This window comes from Anastrepha obliqua, chromosome 1 (assembly GCF_027943255.1).
Source record: "Anastrepha obliqua isolate idAnaObli1 chromosome 1, idAnaObli1_1.0, whole genome shotgun sequence".
In the NCBI taxonomy this organism is placed as follows: domain Eukaryota; kingdom Metazoa; phylum Arthropoda; class Insecta; order Diptera; family Tephritidae; genus Anastrepha; species Anastrepha obliqua.
This window is the reverse complement of record NC_072892.1, coordinates 164,879,603-164,893,887: the sequence shown is the minus strand read 5'-3', so window position 1 is coordinate 164,893,887 and position 14,285 is coordinate 164,879,603. Positions and strand designations below refer to the sequence as shown.

Here is a 14,285-nt window from a genome sequence, read left to right as displayed (position 1 = left end):
AAAGGAGCTACAGCTGATCTCCGGGATCTTCTCTCAAAAAAGGACGTTTTGTGGTGACCATTATGTCTCTGAACTGGATCCTCTGAAATTAAAAAAACCAAACAGATTTCGTTAAAGTAATGTTAAATCTAGTAATTAGTCAAAGGAATAAGCAAAATAAATCTTTTTGAAGAAAATGGCGGTTTTTCAAAAAAAAAAAAAAAAAAAAAATTGATTTTTGACCAAAAGTTCGGCCTTAAATTGTTAAAAAAAAATATTTATCTTCGTTTCATTTCTAAAAAATATATTTAAGATGTTAAAATTTGAGACTAATCGGCAAGGTTGGTCACTGACTTAAAGTTTGAAAAGCACTTTCAAGCACTCTGAAACGCCCTTTCAAACTTGCGTGTAACTTCGAAAATATTCACCGGAACGATATTAAATTTTCTGTGCGTATTCTAAAATATGTACATTAAGAAACTAAAATAAAAAAACTCGATTTTTTGAGAATTCTAACTGTATATAACCACTTAAAACCCCACCTTTACAGATATGCTTGCCAACACTATGCCTCGTCTCATTTCCTTGGAACCTTTTACTAACATCCAACTCTTCCGAAATCTGTTTATATCGATTGGCGTAAAGCGTTTCACCTAATAATAAAAATCAATAAGGCTGTTAAATCAAATCGTGGCTAATAAATATGCACCATCATAGCTTTCATAACAACTCACTTCACTGTATTAGCACTCAAGCGATTCCGTGCGCACATCAGTGAACTCATAGCCATTCCCATTCCATACCTTCCACACCTTCTTGTAATTTCCTTTTTATTCATCAGTCACTAACTTTATGATTATTATTTATTTGCAGTACGTTGCGCCCAACATTATGCGGATAACAATTTCTATCTGGTTGTGGACACAGTTATATCCACTTTGCATGCAGCGAATAACTTCTTCGAAACGGCACGTCCGTGGGAATTGAAGCGCCCGACGGGTACTACCACAACCGACGGCAGTAATGCGGCGGACGCTGCTAATGGGCAGAATATTGAAAATATAAAACGACTGGAAACGATAATCGCTATGACAATGGACACGTTGCGCATCTGCGGTATTGTATTGCAACCGATTGTGCCGCAGCTGTGTGGAAAGTTGCTCGATAAATTGGCGGTGCCGCAAGAGCAACGTTTATGGCATAATTTAGGCGACTGCTTTGCAACGACAACAACAACGTCTGAAAATGAAAATGTAACAAGGCCACTTGCCACTAACACAGATGCGGTGTTTTTCCGGCGCATACTGCTCAAGGAAGCGGAATTGGAGGGGGGTCAGGCGAATAAAGCGCCAATGCAACAAAAAGGCAAGGAGAAGGCGAAACAAAAGCAGAGCCAAAAAGCGGCCAAGAGCAAGAAAGTGGTGCAATAGTTCGATGTATATATTAGTGTGGTGGCGTATGGAGCAGAGGTAGTGGCGAATGCTAGTAATATGAGTGTCTAACAAGTTGTGGCATGCAAGCACCGCCAAGAAATATGAACGCAATGGTAATAAATATAGCTGGAACAAAATGAGAGGCAGCCAGACAGGGAAAAGGACAGACATACACGCAGAGAGAGAGAGAGAGAGAGAGAGAGAGACAGACACGCAGAGACAGAGAGAGAAAAGGAGAAGAGATTATTCTAAGCAGCGCTGAAATTGTGACTTCGACTGCGGTTGCATCTCTATCGGCTTAAGCATGCGGTGTGTGCAGCAAAGCAGTAATTTAAATTTGTTACAATTTCTTTCGTGCTTCCTGTGGCCATCCGCGCTACGTGCCGCCATCCGTTGCGCGCAATCGCTCCACATTTTATGTGCATCCGACTTTCTTATGCCACCATCGCTCGTTGCATGTCTTCTGTTCTGCGCCTTATTTTCTTTGCGGTCATCACGTAGCGACAGTAAAGTGTCTTAATAGCCTCAGCGTTGCGGTTGCAAGCGATTATACATACAAATATTACTATGGCTCATCTCTTTCATTTTGTTTTGTTTTTCAATTTTATTTATTTATTTTCACTCTGCTGATTTTTTGCTATTCACTTTTTGATTATTCTCTGTTTTTTTTTTGTAAAATACGACTGCCATTAAATTACGTTGAAAGAGTTTGTTGCTTGTTGCGCGTTTCAATGCATTCACTTTAAAGTGTATAATTAATTAGTATGAAATAACTGTAAATAAATATATTTCAATAAATAGTGGCAATAAATTTTGTCGAAAGTCACGGCAAGTTTTCTAACATACGACGTGGGTAACGGAATGAAAGTGGAAGCTGCTTATGCGTTTAGATATCTACAAAATTTACTTTGAAATTTTTATATTTTCTTATATTTAACCAACTAATTACTGAATTTTTCGTTTTAAATAGTGAAGCAATGATCATTTATTAATAAGTCAGGACCAATAAAAGTATACAAATGATAAAAAACATTAATTATCCCTATCAAGCAATTCGTTGTTGACTGTTTTTCGTAGAAACTAAGAAATTGTAATCATACAATTCGAATAGATCCGAATGTACATTCGAAATTCGTAAAGTAGTATTCACTGAATACACCCGAAATGTTAAATCTTAGGGTTTTGTAAAACGACTAATAACGAGAGGATTTAAGAGGAAAAAAATAAAAATAAAAAAAGCTGTAAAATGTAAGTCCAATATTAACTAAACTATAAATAAAAAGAAATTTTTTGAGTATTTATATATATTATATGATACTTTTAGGTGACTTCAACAGGAGTAAAGTTATAACAACACGGCAGCAGTATTACACTTTGCTGGAGCTAATACAGCAGACACCAAGAATTCCTAAGGGTTTCTCCCAATGCGCAAAGGCTGATGTAGCCGAGTTTTGGCAAAGTGCTCATTTACACTGGGAAGCATTTTCTTCGGTAGAGAAGTACAGTCGCGGAAAAGAGAAGGGAATTTATCTCCCGTATTGGCGACACGCTTTGTGCTTCTTATTCGTATTTTCAATCTTAAAGTTGGTTGCAAAACAATTTTTGACATTTGCTTCATTTGTTTTCTTTTTTTGTGGGCGAAAGTTCTGAGTTCTGTGTTGGTTTTCAATCAAATGGAAGAAATCAACGATGACAAACATCAGAGCGCTGCTTGGGAAATGCAGGATTAGTTTTGCTAGTAAAGTTGGTATAATTTAAACAAGTTATGGGACAAGTTTATATTGAATTCTATTTTTCCTCCCTTTTCTAGATACTCAAGTTAATTTTAAGTTAAGTATATTATTTGTATATGAAGTATTTTTAATTTAATTTTTTTTTATTTGAGTACAAAAATTTATATGTATACTCGTATGTAAATAAAAAAAACAACAAATTATTTATTATTTAACCAGTTTGCATTCTTCATTAAAATATTTAAGAAACTGTTGTTGAACGCTCTACGCTTTACATGTAAGCGAGTTGCAGAATATATCCGAACTAGAAGATTCTAAAGTATTAAATGTCAAATGTCGCCGAAAACAATTTTGCCCGTGTGACCGCGAATGAAACATTAAAAGAGAATTTCCAGTGTCTCCCTTCCAGATGTCTCCGTGTGTAAATCGGCGCAAAATGTTGTGAAGGAGCTTAACAGTATGGGCCCATCCACCAAAGATGTATCAAGCTGGAAAAAGCTAATAAAGGGCTGTATTATCTTTATTATCTTCATTATTCGTTTGCACAACATATTTTTATTTCAGGTGTGGTTAGATTGGAAGTCTTATACATATATGTAAAGCGAAAATTGTTCGAAAACAAGAGAGAGCAACCAGCAACTGGCGGTAGTCGAAATAAGCCGCACCATTTTGAAGCTGAGAATAGCGATCTCGCTCCGGACGAATGTATACTGTCGGATAGCTGCAGTCCTTCTTTCACGAAGCATGCACCAAAGCGAGCCGATACTAGTGCTGCTGATCTCATTAAAGAGCCGTTGGAGCTTCAAAGGAACTTCCACGCAAAGGGTCTGTAGTATTTTGCATAGCAAGAGGTGAAGCTAGACAATATCGCTTCGACTATGCCGCGAATGTGTTCGGCGCTTGAAAATATGTGCGATGTGAGAGCAGCCGAGCTGGAAGAAATGCGCCGACACCATAGAAATATGGAGGCCTGAATGCGGCCAAAAATCATAAAGCAACAAATGTTAGAAGTAGAAAATAAGAGAAAATGAACATATTATAACATAAACATATAATATAAGAAAATAATAATCATAATTTTTTGAAAACCACAATGCCTTCAAAGTAATCACCATTGGAGGCGATACACATATGCCAACGTTTTTTCCAATCATCATAGCATTTCTGGAAGGCCGATTTCGGTATGGATTTCAGTTTCTTCTTCGAATTCTCTTTTATGGAAAAAGTCACATGGAGCCGTATCAGGCGAATACGGTGCTTGCGGAACGATATTAACATTATTTTTGTTCAAATAATCGCGAACAAGACGTGATGTGTGAGCTGGTGCATTATCGTGATGCAAGAACCATGACTTGTTGTCCCACAATTCCTTCCTTTTAAGACGAATGTTCTTGCGCAAACGCTTTAAAACTTCTAAATAATATTCAGCGTTAACCGATCGGCCTTGCGGAAGGAACTCTGAGTGCACCACACCTTCGTAATCGAAAAAAACAGTCAGCATAACCTTAATTTTTGAGCGACTTTGGCGTGGTTTTTTGGGTTGATGTACGGCCCTCTTTGAACGATTTGTACCACTGGAAAACACATACACACGATAGAGCAGAGTCCCCATAGGTTGTCTGCAACATTTTTAAGGCGTCTGAAGCCGAAATTTTGTTGGAATAACAAAACTTCAAACAAATTCTTTGTTCAACTTGAATTTCCATCGTTAAATTCGAAAAACACACTCGAGCTTGACTTGTTTACAGTAGCACAGAAAACAAACTGTGTGACATATCACGCTGAAATTTGCCATGTGAGCTTATAACAGTCCTACCATCCAACAAAAAATTTATTTTTGCCATATGCCATCCGCGGACCGTTTTATTGATAAAGTCTCGTTCATATTTGACAGATATATGCCCTTGTTTTAATTTTACTCGTGTCGCACTTGTTGTTTTGGTTCACCACCAATGTGAATAAGTTTATGACCCTTCTGGTCACGGAAGCTGGCTGAAGAACGAGGTGGAATCATCTCAACACCTTCTACATCTGGTCTCTCGCTACACTTGCGGATATTGTCGATTTAAATATCACACATCTGGTGAAGCTGAAGCTTGGTCATCATCCTCTAATCCAAAGCCTCTTCTTCTTGTTTGGTTCCTTCCTTTCTCCTTTTCCCTTCTCCTCCTATATGGTATTACAGGCAAAGAAATGTAGCTATCGAAATTTAAGTCAATAGGCCGGCCTGTTTTAAACTATGCTGCGCCTGTTTGGTCGCCTGGAACCAGTGATTCACAGTGGACGAAGCTACAGACTTGTCAAAACACTGCCATTAGGATTGCGACAGGATATCTTTTGATGCTCCCACTTCAACATCTACACGACGAGACCTACAGTGGGGTGCACAAATGAGTACATGTTTGTATTCCGTACACTTCCAAGTGCATAACAGTAACAACAATAAAGCAATTCGCAAATTTTTTGTTCAATTTAATTTTTTATTAAATTCTTAGTAAAATAAATAATAACACAAAACAAAAAGCAACAAATTCTAGGAAATGAGGGAATAAACCAAAAACAACTTCTATGTACTCAATTTTGCACCTGCAAGATCTCAGTTTTCTCTCTATAATATCAGCGAACAAATTTATTTACCGTTGGTGTTTTTCTCGAAAATTTTAAGATTACTTAGTTTAAAGCAAACTGTGAACGCGGCACATTTAAATTTAATAAAATAGAGGAAGTTAGTTAAACAATTTAATACGTAATTAAAGTCATGAAGAAATTATCGCGACAAATTGAGGGCAGTGTTATATCCATGACAAATGCTGGTTCCGCGACGCGAATAATAGCCAAGCAGCTGAACATAATCCAATCAGTGGTTATAAGAGTCCAGAAAAGGAGTGGGGTGGTCACTAAAGCACAAGTTAACTTTTAACGGATTCGGATGCACGTGTCATGATGTCACAATTGAAAAGGGACAAATGTTTGATCCCAAAGGACGCGGCTATAGCTATAAACAAACCCGTTAGCCGATGGACTGCAGCAAGAGCCCTTCATAACATCGGCTATATCTCAGCAGTAAAAAAACCAAAACCTGCACTGTCGGAACGAAATGCTAAGGCGCGGTTGAAGTTCGCCAGGGAACACCAAAATTGGACTGAAGATGACTGGAAGCGGGTAATCTGGTCAGATGAATCAAAATTTAATGGGTTTCAGTCCGATGGTAAGCAGTATTGCTGGCGCCGTCCCGGAGAAACCATACAAAGACACCATATTAAAGAAACGGTGAAACACGGTGGCGGAAACATCTTGGTATGGGGCTGTTTCACGTGGTGGCAAGTTGGGCCATTGCAAAAAATTGACGGAATAATGAGGAAGAAGGAATATTTGCATATTCTAAAGACTCATCTTCCCCATTTTGTTGACATAGCCGCTTATCCTGAAGAAGAAGTAATATTTCAACAGGATGGCGACCCCAAACATACATAATGCAGTGGCCCGCTCAAAGTCCTGACCTCAATCCAATTGAGAACTTGTGGTCAATCGTGAAAAGACGGTTAGGACAATATCAAAGAGCCCCAGCCAATACAGACGAATTGTGGCGGCGTGTACAGCACGAATAGCAAACTATTCCGGCTGAAATTACACAAAATTTAGTAGGAAGTATGCCAAACCGTATGAAAAATGTCATACGTAATAAAGGTTTATGGACAAAATACTAAAAACATACTCCATCCGTACAATTGGTGAAGGGTGCAAAATTGAGTACATAGAAGTTGTTTTTGTTTTATTCGCTCATTTCCTAGAATTTGCTCCTTTTTGTTTTGTGTTATTATTTATTTTACTAAGAATTGAATAAAAAATTAAATTGAAAAAAAATTTTCCGAATTGCCTTATTGTTGTTACTGTTATGCACTTGGAAGTGTACGGAGTACAAACATGTACTCATTTGTGCACCCCACTGTATATGCTTCCTGTAAAGGAGCGTAATAAACTGCTCAGCAATCAGTTCCTGTTAAGGCGTTACCGCAGAACCCATCCATGCAGACATCTGCTTGAGCAAGCACGTCAGGAGATACCTCCTGAATTACGCGGACGAGATCCAGGACGAAACAAACCGACAATTACTGGATCAGGACAGTGTACAGACAGACAATTAACGACATTCATCGGGAAACTTTTACCACCTTCTTAAGTTCCATACTAAACATATGTCCGGCATGTGAAGGCACCCCGCACGACACTAACCACCTTTTCATATGCCCCATCAAACCCACTCATCTAACACTCCTCTCCGTCTGTGCCCAAACCGTCGAAATAGCAAGCTTCATCTAGGGCTTACCATTAGATGAGCTAGACGAAGACGACTGGCAGGGCAAAGTTACTGCTACAACAACACCAACAACAACGCTTTGTGGGGATCAACGAATGGGGAGGCCATGCTATGGCAAATAAAACTCAAAAAAGTGGCGATAGATAGGCCCCACGCTTAGAAAACCACCAGTTTGACCCTGACCCGCAAAGGAGAGGAGGTTTCGAGCTCGATTTTGCGCGAGCGAGTAGATGCCGACATTACATAGGGTGGCGCAAAAACAGCAGCTAAGAACCGTATACGTCTTGTTGAGGCCCTATGCTCCCGGGTGGAGCAAACAAAGATATACATAAAACAAAAAAAGAAAAAAAATGTGAACAAAACTATAATGTACATATAGTGCTCATGTGCACAAGTACGTTGGTATAAAAATGGAAACAAAAATTTAGGACGCTGGACTCTGTCAAATCCCTCTGTGTGCAAAGTGAAGCCCACTAGTCTTTTAATCGTGCTGGAACCTCATCTTTGTAAATTGGATATTTCATGCAAAACTGGGGCCAGTTCAATTTGCTTTTTTACTAATGGCGTTTTCGTATCCACCAAAAAAATAAAAATGTTGCTCTTCCTCGGTATACAAACTGTTAAATGTTGAACATAACCCTGTAAAAGGCATGTATTTTGTTTAATCAGAAAAGAGCGCAAAACGTTGTAGGCAGGTACACGTAATTTTCTTAATATTAACGGTTTAAGTAGTCACCTGATTTTCAGGTGAGTGTCATTTTTTTACCTTCAATTTTTTCACCGGATTGCACTTATTTTAGAATCGAACACGAAACAACTAGAGGGCAAGACAAGGGACAACAATATCGACATAAGATTCCTAAGATTTGATAGTAAAAATATACTTGGGCCTCTCAGAAAGTCCGAAAATATGTAAACCAAAACTGGAGAGTTTTATTAGCCTAGAGAAAATCTAAGGGTGCTGGATAGAAAATGCCGAAAAGGGTGCAGATATGAATAATGCAAATGGAATAGCTGATAAACTTTTAACTCTCCTATCTCTGTAGTTTTCATGTTATGTATGGATGTATGTATGTATGTACGCTTGCAAGTTCTAAAATCGTGCGTATGTACGGCTTGCATAGAAATTAATTAGAAATGCATTAACGCCTTTCACATCCATTCATTCTCCCCCTCTTTTGTTCTTCGTTCGCAACTTTACCATTTACAATGAATTGCTGATTTCAAAAGGCGAAAGTTAGCAAAGTTAACAGCTGTTTAACCTGCTGCATTTGAATCCACTTACATCAGTGTTGCCAACTGAAAAGCTTCGAAAATTCCATTCTCCATGGGAAAAAATCCTGTCTATCTCATTTTAAAATTCGAAATTCGTATTTGTTAATATTAAATACTAAACTGTGTCGATTGCGTGGATCAAATGGTCACACATTGCACATCAAAACGGCCAACAAGTCGATAGTCCTTTGCTTTCTTTTGCAACATCTTGGATGTCATGCCATTGGCAACGTTTTGTATTTGCAAGAAAGTTGATGGGCTCAGCAAAAGTGATGCGAGACGAAATGTTTTGACGACTTTATCGAACTCATTGGTCCTTGCAAATAATGAAAACCGTATGAATAGTTCAGCCGTTATTTTTCAATTCACTATCCCTGGGAATTTTGTAGTCAACCAACCCACCGGAGGTGATAAACTCACAGCGAAGAGAGACTACCTGCCGTCTTTGTCTACAACGAGGCGAAAAACTTCGTCGAAAAGCGCGTTATTTTCGGTTTCAGTTTGTGTCCGGCGTTTACCTACACAGGTCGACCCTTCTCCGTTTTTTGTAAATTTAGTCTAATTCTTTGCAATGTTCTGAATTTATTTAGATATATATTCTTTCTCTCTCTCTCATTCTCTCTCGGGTCTTTCCCTCTTTCTTTGTCTGCCTTGAAAGTTTCACTTCTGTTATATGTATGTACTAACACGCACTTTTTTTTCTTCAACCTTCTTTGAAATGAATCAAAATAAAGAACAAAACAAATGACATTTTGTTTCACAAACCAAAATATTTTCAGCGACTATTTTTGCATCTGTAGGTAGATCAAAGCATGCCTAACCCAATGAAAAAGGTAAGAAATTAAAAATATATATCTGCGATACCTAAAAATGAATTATAAAAGTGGTGCAGAAATTCTCATACAAATGCATGTAAATACGAGGTGTGTTCAAAAAGTGTCGCGAATTTTGTGTTTTTTCAAAAATTATTTATTTATTCATTAATATCTATTTTGCCACCTTTAAAGTAATCGCCATGAGATATTATGCACTTGTGCCAACTTTTCCAATTTCGAAGCACTTTATCTCGTCAATCGTAGCGTAGTGTCTTCCTTTCATGGACCTCTTCAGATAATTTCGGAAACAAGAAAAAGTCACAGGAGGCCACATCTGGGGAATACGGTGGCTGTGGCATCATTAGTGTGTTGTTTTTGGCCAAAAAGCCGCGCACAAGCAGCGATGTGTGAGCAGGGGCGTTATCGTGAGGCCAGAAGTAATTTTGGTTCTTCCACAAATCCGGTCGTTTCTGGCGGATTGCTTCGCACAAAATCGAGGAAAACGGTAAGGAAAACTCTTACATTCGATCGAACTTGGCGCGCTTTTTTCTGTCTTGGTTCGTGCGGCAGCTTCCATTGAGATGATTGAGTTTTGGTTTCCACGTCATAACCATAAACCCACGATTCGTCACCAGTTATGACTCTCTGGAGCAAATTTGGCTCGTCGCGGACAGAGTCCAACATCTCATTAGCAATGTTCATGCGATGCTGCTTTTGGTCGAAATTGAGCAGTTTTGGTACGAATTTCGCGGCGACCCGTTTCATGCCCAAATCATTGAAAAAAATCGAATGGTACGAGCCAATCGATATGTCTAGCAACTTCTTTAACGGTGATTCGACGATTGGCCAATCCCATTTTCTTCACTTCATCAAATTTTTCGTCTGTTGTTGAAGAGCTCGGGCGTCCGGCTTTCGGAGACGCTTTTCGTCGTTCACATCTTCTCGGCCTTCTGAGAACATTTTTTAACACCGATAAACGTTGCTTTGGTCCAAATTAGCTTCTCCGTATGGCACAGTCAACATTTGGAATGCATCCATGCACTTTATTTCGTTTTTCCCTCGAAACTCGAAACAGATAAAAATCGAAGAAGAGCCGAAACACGTGCAAGCAAAGCAGCTGTCAACAATTAACTGAACATTCAAAATGGCTACAAAAAATGGAAATTCGAATATACGTAACCTGCGAAAATTCAAAATTCGCGATACTTTTTGAACTCATCTCGTACATAGGGATCTGGCCAGACCCGGGTACCCAACCGAAGGTTTCAAAAAGGGTGTCCAATGGAGGGTTAGTAATGTGCGTGCCTACTATTTGGTAAGCCCCGAGCTCACATGCCTTGACGGCCATGAAAAGCCAAATGATAATAGGGGCTAAACCTCGGTTGGCAATGGCGAACTTCGGAGTATTTTTCTACCACCGAAGAATTCCTCATACGAAGCCATCTGCCCTTTGCAGGCGGCATGAAACGAAGGCTTTAAATCTATTACAATACACCTAATATTGAATGGGAATATGAATCAATGGCTGAGAAGCAAATAAAAAAGTAGGAAAAGGAAACCAAAAAATGGTTTTTTTTTGAAATCTCAGGACATCATATTGACAAGGTGTATAAGGTGCGAAATTCTTAAGTTGTTAGTGAAATTACACGCGCGTTTTTAAGGTGCCAAAATCCTAAACTGTTAGTGAAATGTCGCGCGCTGGCAACACTGCACTGCTTTAGCATTACTGGCACAATAGTTGCGACTTGTGATAGTTATTGTCTGCTTACACTTAACTGCAAAGGTACATAGACGATGAGTTAGCACTGCTTTTGTATTACACATACATACATACATACATATATATATACGTTCGCATGCATGTATATGTAAGGCAATGTATGCAGATGCCAAGTGCACTTCATTAACATACAAAGCGGCATTGTAATTTGGTTGAGACCCGCTCGCCCTCAGTGTCACTTGGTTAATTTATGCGTTCTATTAAATTTTGTGGTGGCAGTGGGAGCTTTATTTCGCACTACTCCTACCACTACATATATACTTATACACTTGTGTTTCCATAATTGAGTCACTTTAACTTTTTACAATATTCGTGATAGCTGCCATGCTACATTTTTTTGGTGCTTTTTTATAAAAATATTCACCTCATACGTCAAAGTTTTAAACTTTGTACAAAATGCACAAAAGTTAAAAAAAATTAAAAAATATTCATGAATTTTTCAACTTTTTAATCAGAATATCTAAAAAACATATGTATACGAGGGGTGCCTTTTATATGTCGGGATTAGAGAACAAAAACAAATTTTAATCTTTATTGTTTTTCAAAATATTCTCCATGAAGGTCTATCCACTTTTGCATGCGTTTGAACCAATTGTCGAAGCACTTTTGCCACTCTGAATGAGGTACCTCCAAAACATCCATTCTGAATGCCGCAACCGCTTCTTCAGGTGTCGAAAAACGTTGACCTCTCAGTTTGTTTTTTACGTACGGGAATAAAAAGAAGTCATTCGGTGCCAAGTCAGGACTATACGGCGGATGACCCATTAATTCGATGTTTTGGGTGCTCAGAAATGCAGTTGTTTGAGCCGATGTGTGAGAGCTCGCATTGTCCTGGTGAAGAGTGATCCGTCTTTGGCGATTGGTTTTCCTAATTTCTTGGAAGACAACTGGGAAACAAATGATTGTGTACCACTCAGAATTTACTGTTCTGCGTTGTTCTAGTGGTACGGTTGCGACATGTACAGTTTTTTCGAAAAAAACAGGCGACCATTTGCTTGGAAGTACTTCGTGCGCGAACAACTTTTGTTGGATTTGGCTCATCCTGAAACACCCATACAGTCGACTGCTGTTTACTTTCGAGCTCATACGCGTAAATCTATGATTCATTACCTATCACGATGTTATAGACGTATTTCGAAGCCCCGCGATCGTATTTTTTGAGCATTTCCTTCGACCAATCGACACGAGCCTTTTTTTGAGCGATTGACAAATTGTGTGGGATCCAACCCGAACAAATTTTTTTGACAGTCAAAAGTTTATGCAATATTAAATGTATGCTGGTCCCACTAATGCCTAAGGTTGTCTCAATCTCAGTATTTCAAAACGTTTTGAGTACGTAAAAGCCAGAAAATGTCAAACTTTGCGATACAGCTGTCAGTTGCCAGATTGCAACACCAGGGTTGCTAAATCCCGACATATAAAGGGCACCCCTCGTATATGTCTAAATTTTTTTGCTGGAATGTTGGTACAACTGTCCTCTATAGTATCGCAGAGTTTCATCATAGCTTGTTTTTGCCATTTAATTATATCAGTCAACCGCAGGTGTGCTCTGCGATTTTCACTATGGATAAAAATATCGAACAAAGAATTTGTCTTACATTTTGTGTTTTCAACAAGATTTCGTGTGCCGAATTGGAGAAAAATATTGTAGAAAACCCATGGCGAGTGTGCTTTACTAAAAACACGGATCTGCGAGTGGTGTAAGGCTTTTGCAGAGGGCCGAGAAGTCGTGGAAGATTTTCTCCGATCTGGTCGTAATAGGCAAAGTCAACCCAATTAAAAAGTGTATCTGTCCAAAGTTTGCTTCAGCAGACTCACCGAAATCGTTCATTGTTCTAAAGGGTGGTTGAATTTTAAGGGCCGATGTTGAATGTGAACCACATCTAAACGTCAAGTTTTTTTCTAGATTTTATTTGACGTTTTTCAATCCCAGACCAACTCAATTTGAACGATGGAAATATACACAATCGAGCAACGCGTTAAAGTTATTCAGGCTTATTATGAAAACGGGCGTTCAAATCAAAATGCATATCGCGCACTTCGTGAAGAAAATCATCTTCAGTGATGAGACACATTTTCACGTCAGTGGATTCGTCAATAAGCAGAATTGCCGCATTTGGGCGAATGATAATCCAAGAGTGGACAACCCCTGATATGATCGGAGGACTGTCTAAGGCCATGAGCGCAGCTTGGTTGTCGCTGCAGACATATACAGATCTGCCTCTCCATCGGTTTTCCACAACAAAGTTCATCGCTTCTTGAACAGCATACACCTCCGCTTGAAACACAGATGCATGCATTCCAAGAGCAAAGCACAGTTTTGTCCCGCTGGATTCCACGTAGACCCAGAGCCAGAGCCATGCTCCGTCTTGGAGCCATACGTGAAAATGCGAAAGCAGTGTTTGCCGGGCTCATTTTCTGATTTTGACCTCAATTGAGCCTCTGGCAGTACCACACTGTATTTCTTTTCAAGCACAACTCTGGATGGCGTGCAGTCAAGGGACCTGGCAAGGACCGTTGGATCGAAGTCCATGCCTACTCTGTTGTCCAATGCCGGACATGGAGCGTACTAATTCCCATTGTGTTTCAGCCTGCAGATGGCCTTCAGGGCCTCTCCTTGGACGAAAGCAACAAGTGAATAAAACTTAATAAAATGGGGTAAATGCTATTTATTGAGAAATTTGAGCTGAGAGAGAAACTTTGAATCCGTGAAGGTGGCTCAATAGATTCTCCACGTCGCACTGCTAAATCCCATTACATATAAATCGCCATATTTAATAACAATAGCTTGTTAACTGCAGACCGCTTCCTCTTCATTCCACCAACTGCCTAACCTCCTTTCATAATTGTCAAAGTCAACCCAATTAAAAAGTGTATCTGTCCAAAGTTTGCTTTAGCAGACTCACCGAAATCATTCATTGTTCTAAAGGGTGGTTGAATTTCAAGGGCCGC

The 14,285-nt window shown here is 39.1% G+C and overlaps 1 protein-coding gene across 1 annotated transcript in view; it reads left to right on the top strand.

Moving 5' to 3' along the window:
- The window catches only part of LOC129239868 (methionine--tRNA ligase, mitochondrial), a 102,460-nt gene extending 100,237 nt beyond the window's left edge, over positions 1 to 2,223 (top strand). Inside the window, exon 7 of the mRNA XM_054875510.1 lies at positions 853 to 2,223. Within this exon, the coding sequence (XP_054731485.1) occupies positions 853 to 1,409 (557 nt within the window). The 3' untranslated portion in view covers positions 1,410 to 2,223. The remainder of the gene's footprint in view (positions 1 to 852) is intronic.
- Positions 2,224 to 14,285: the final 12,062 nt, after the last annotated feature.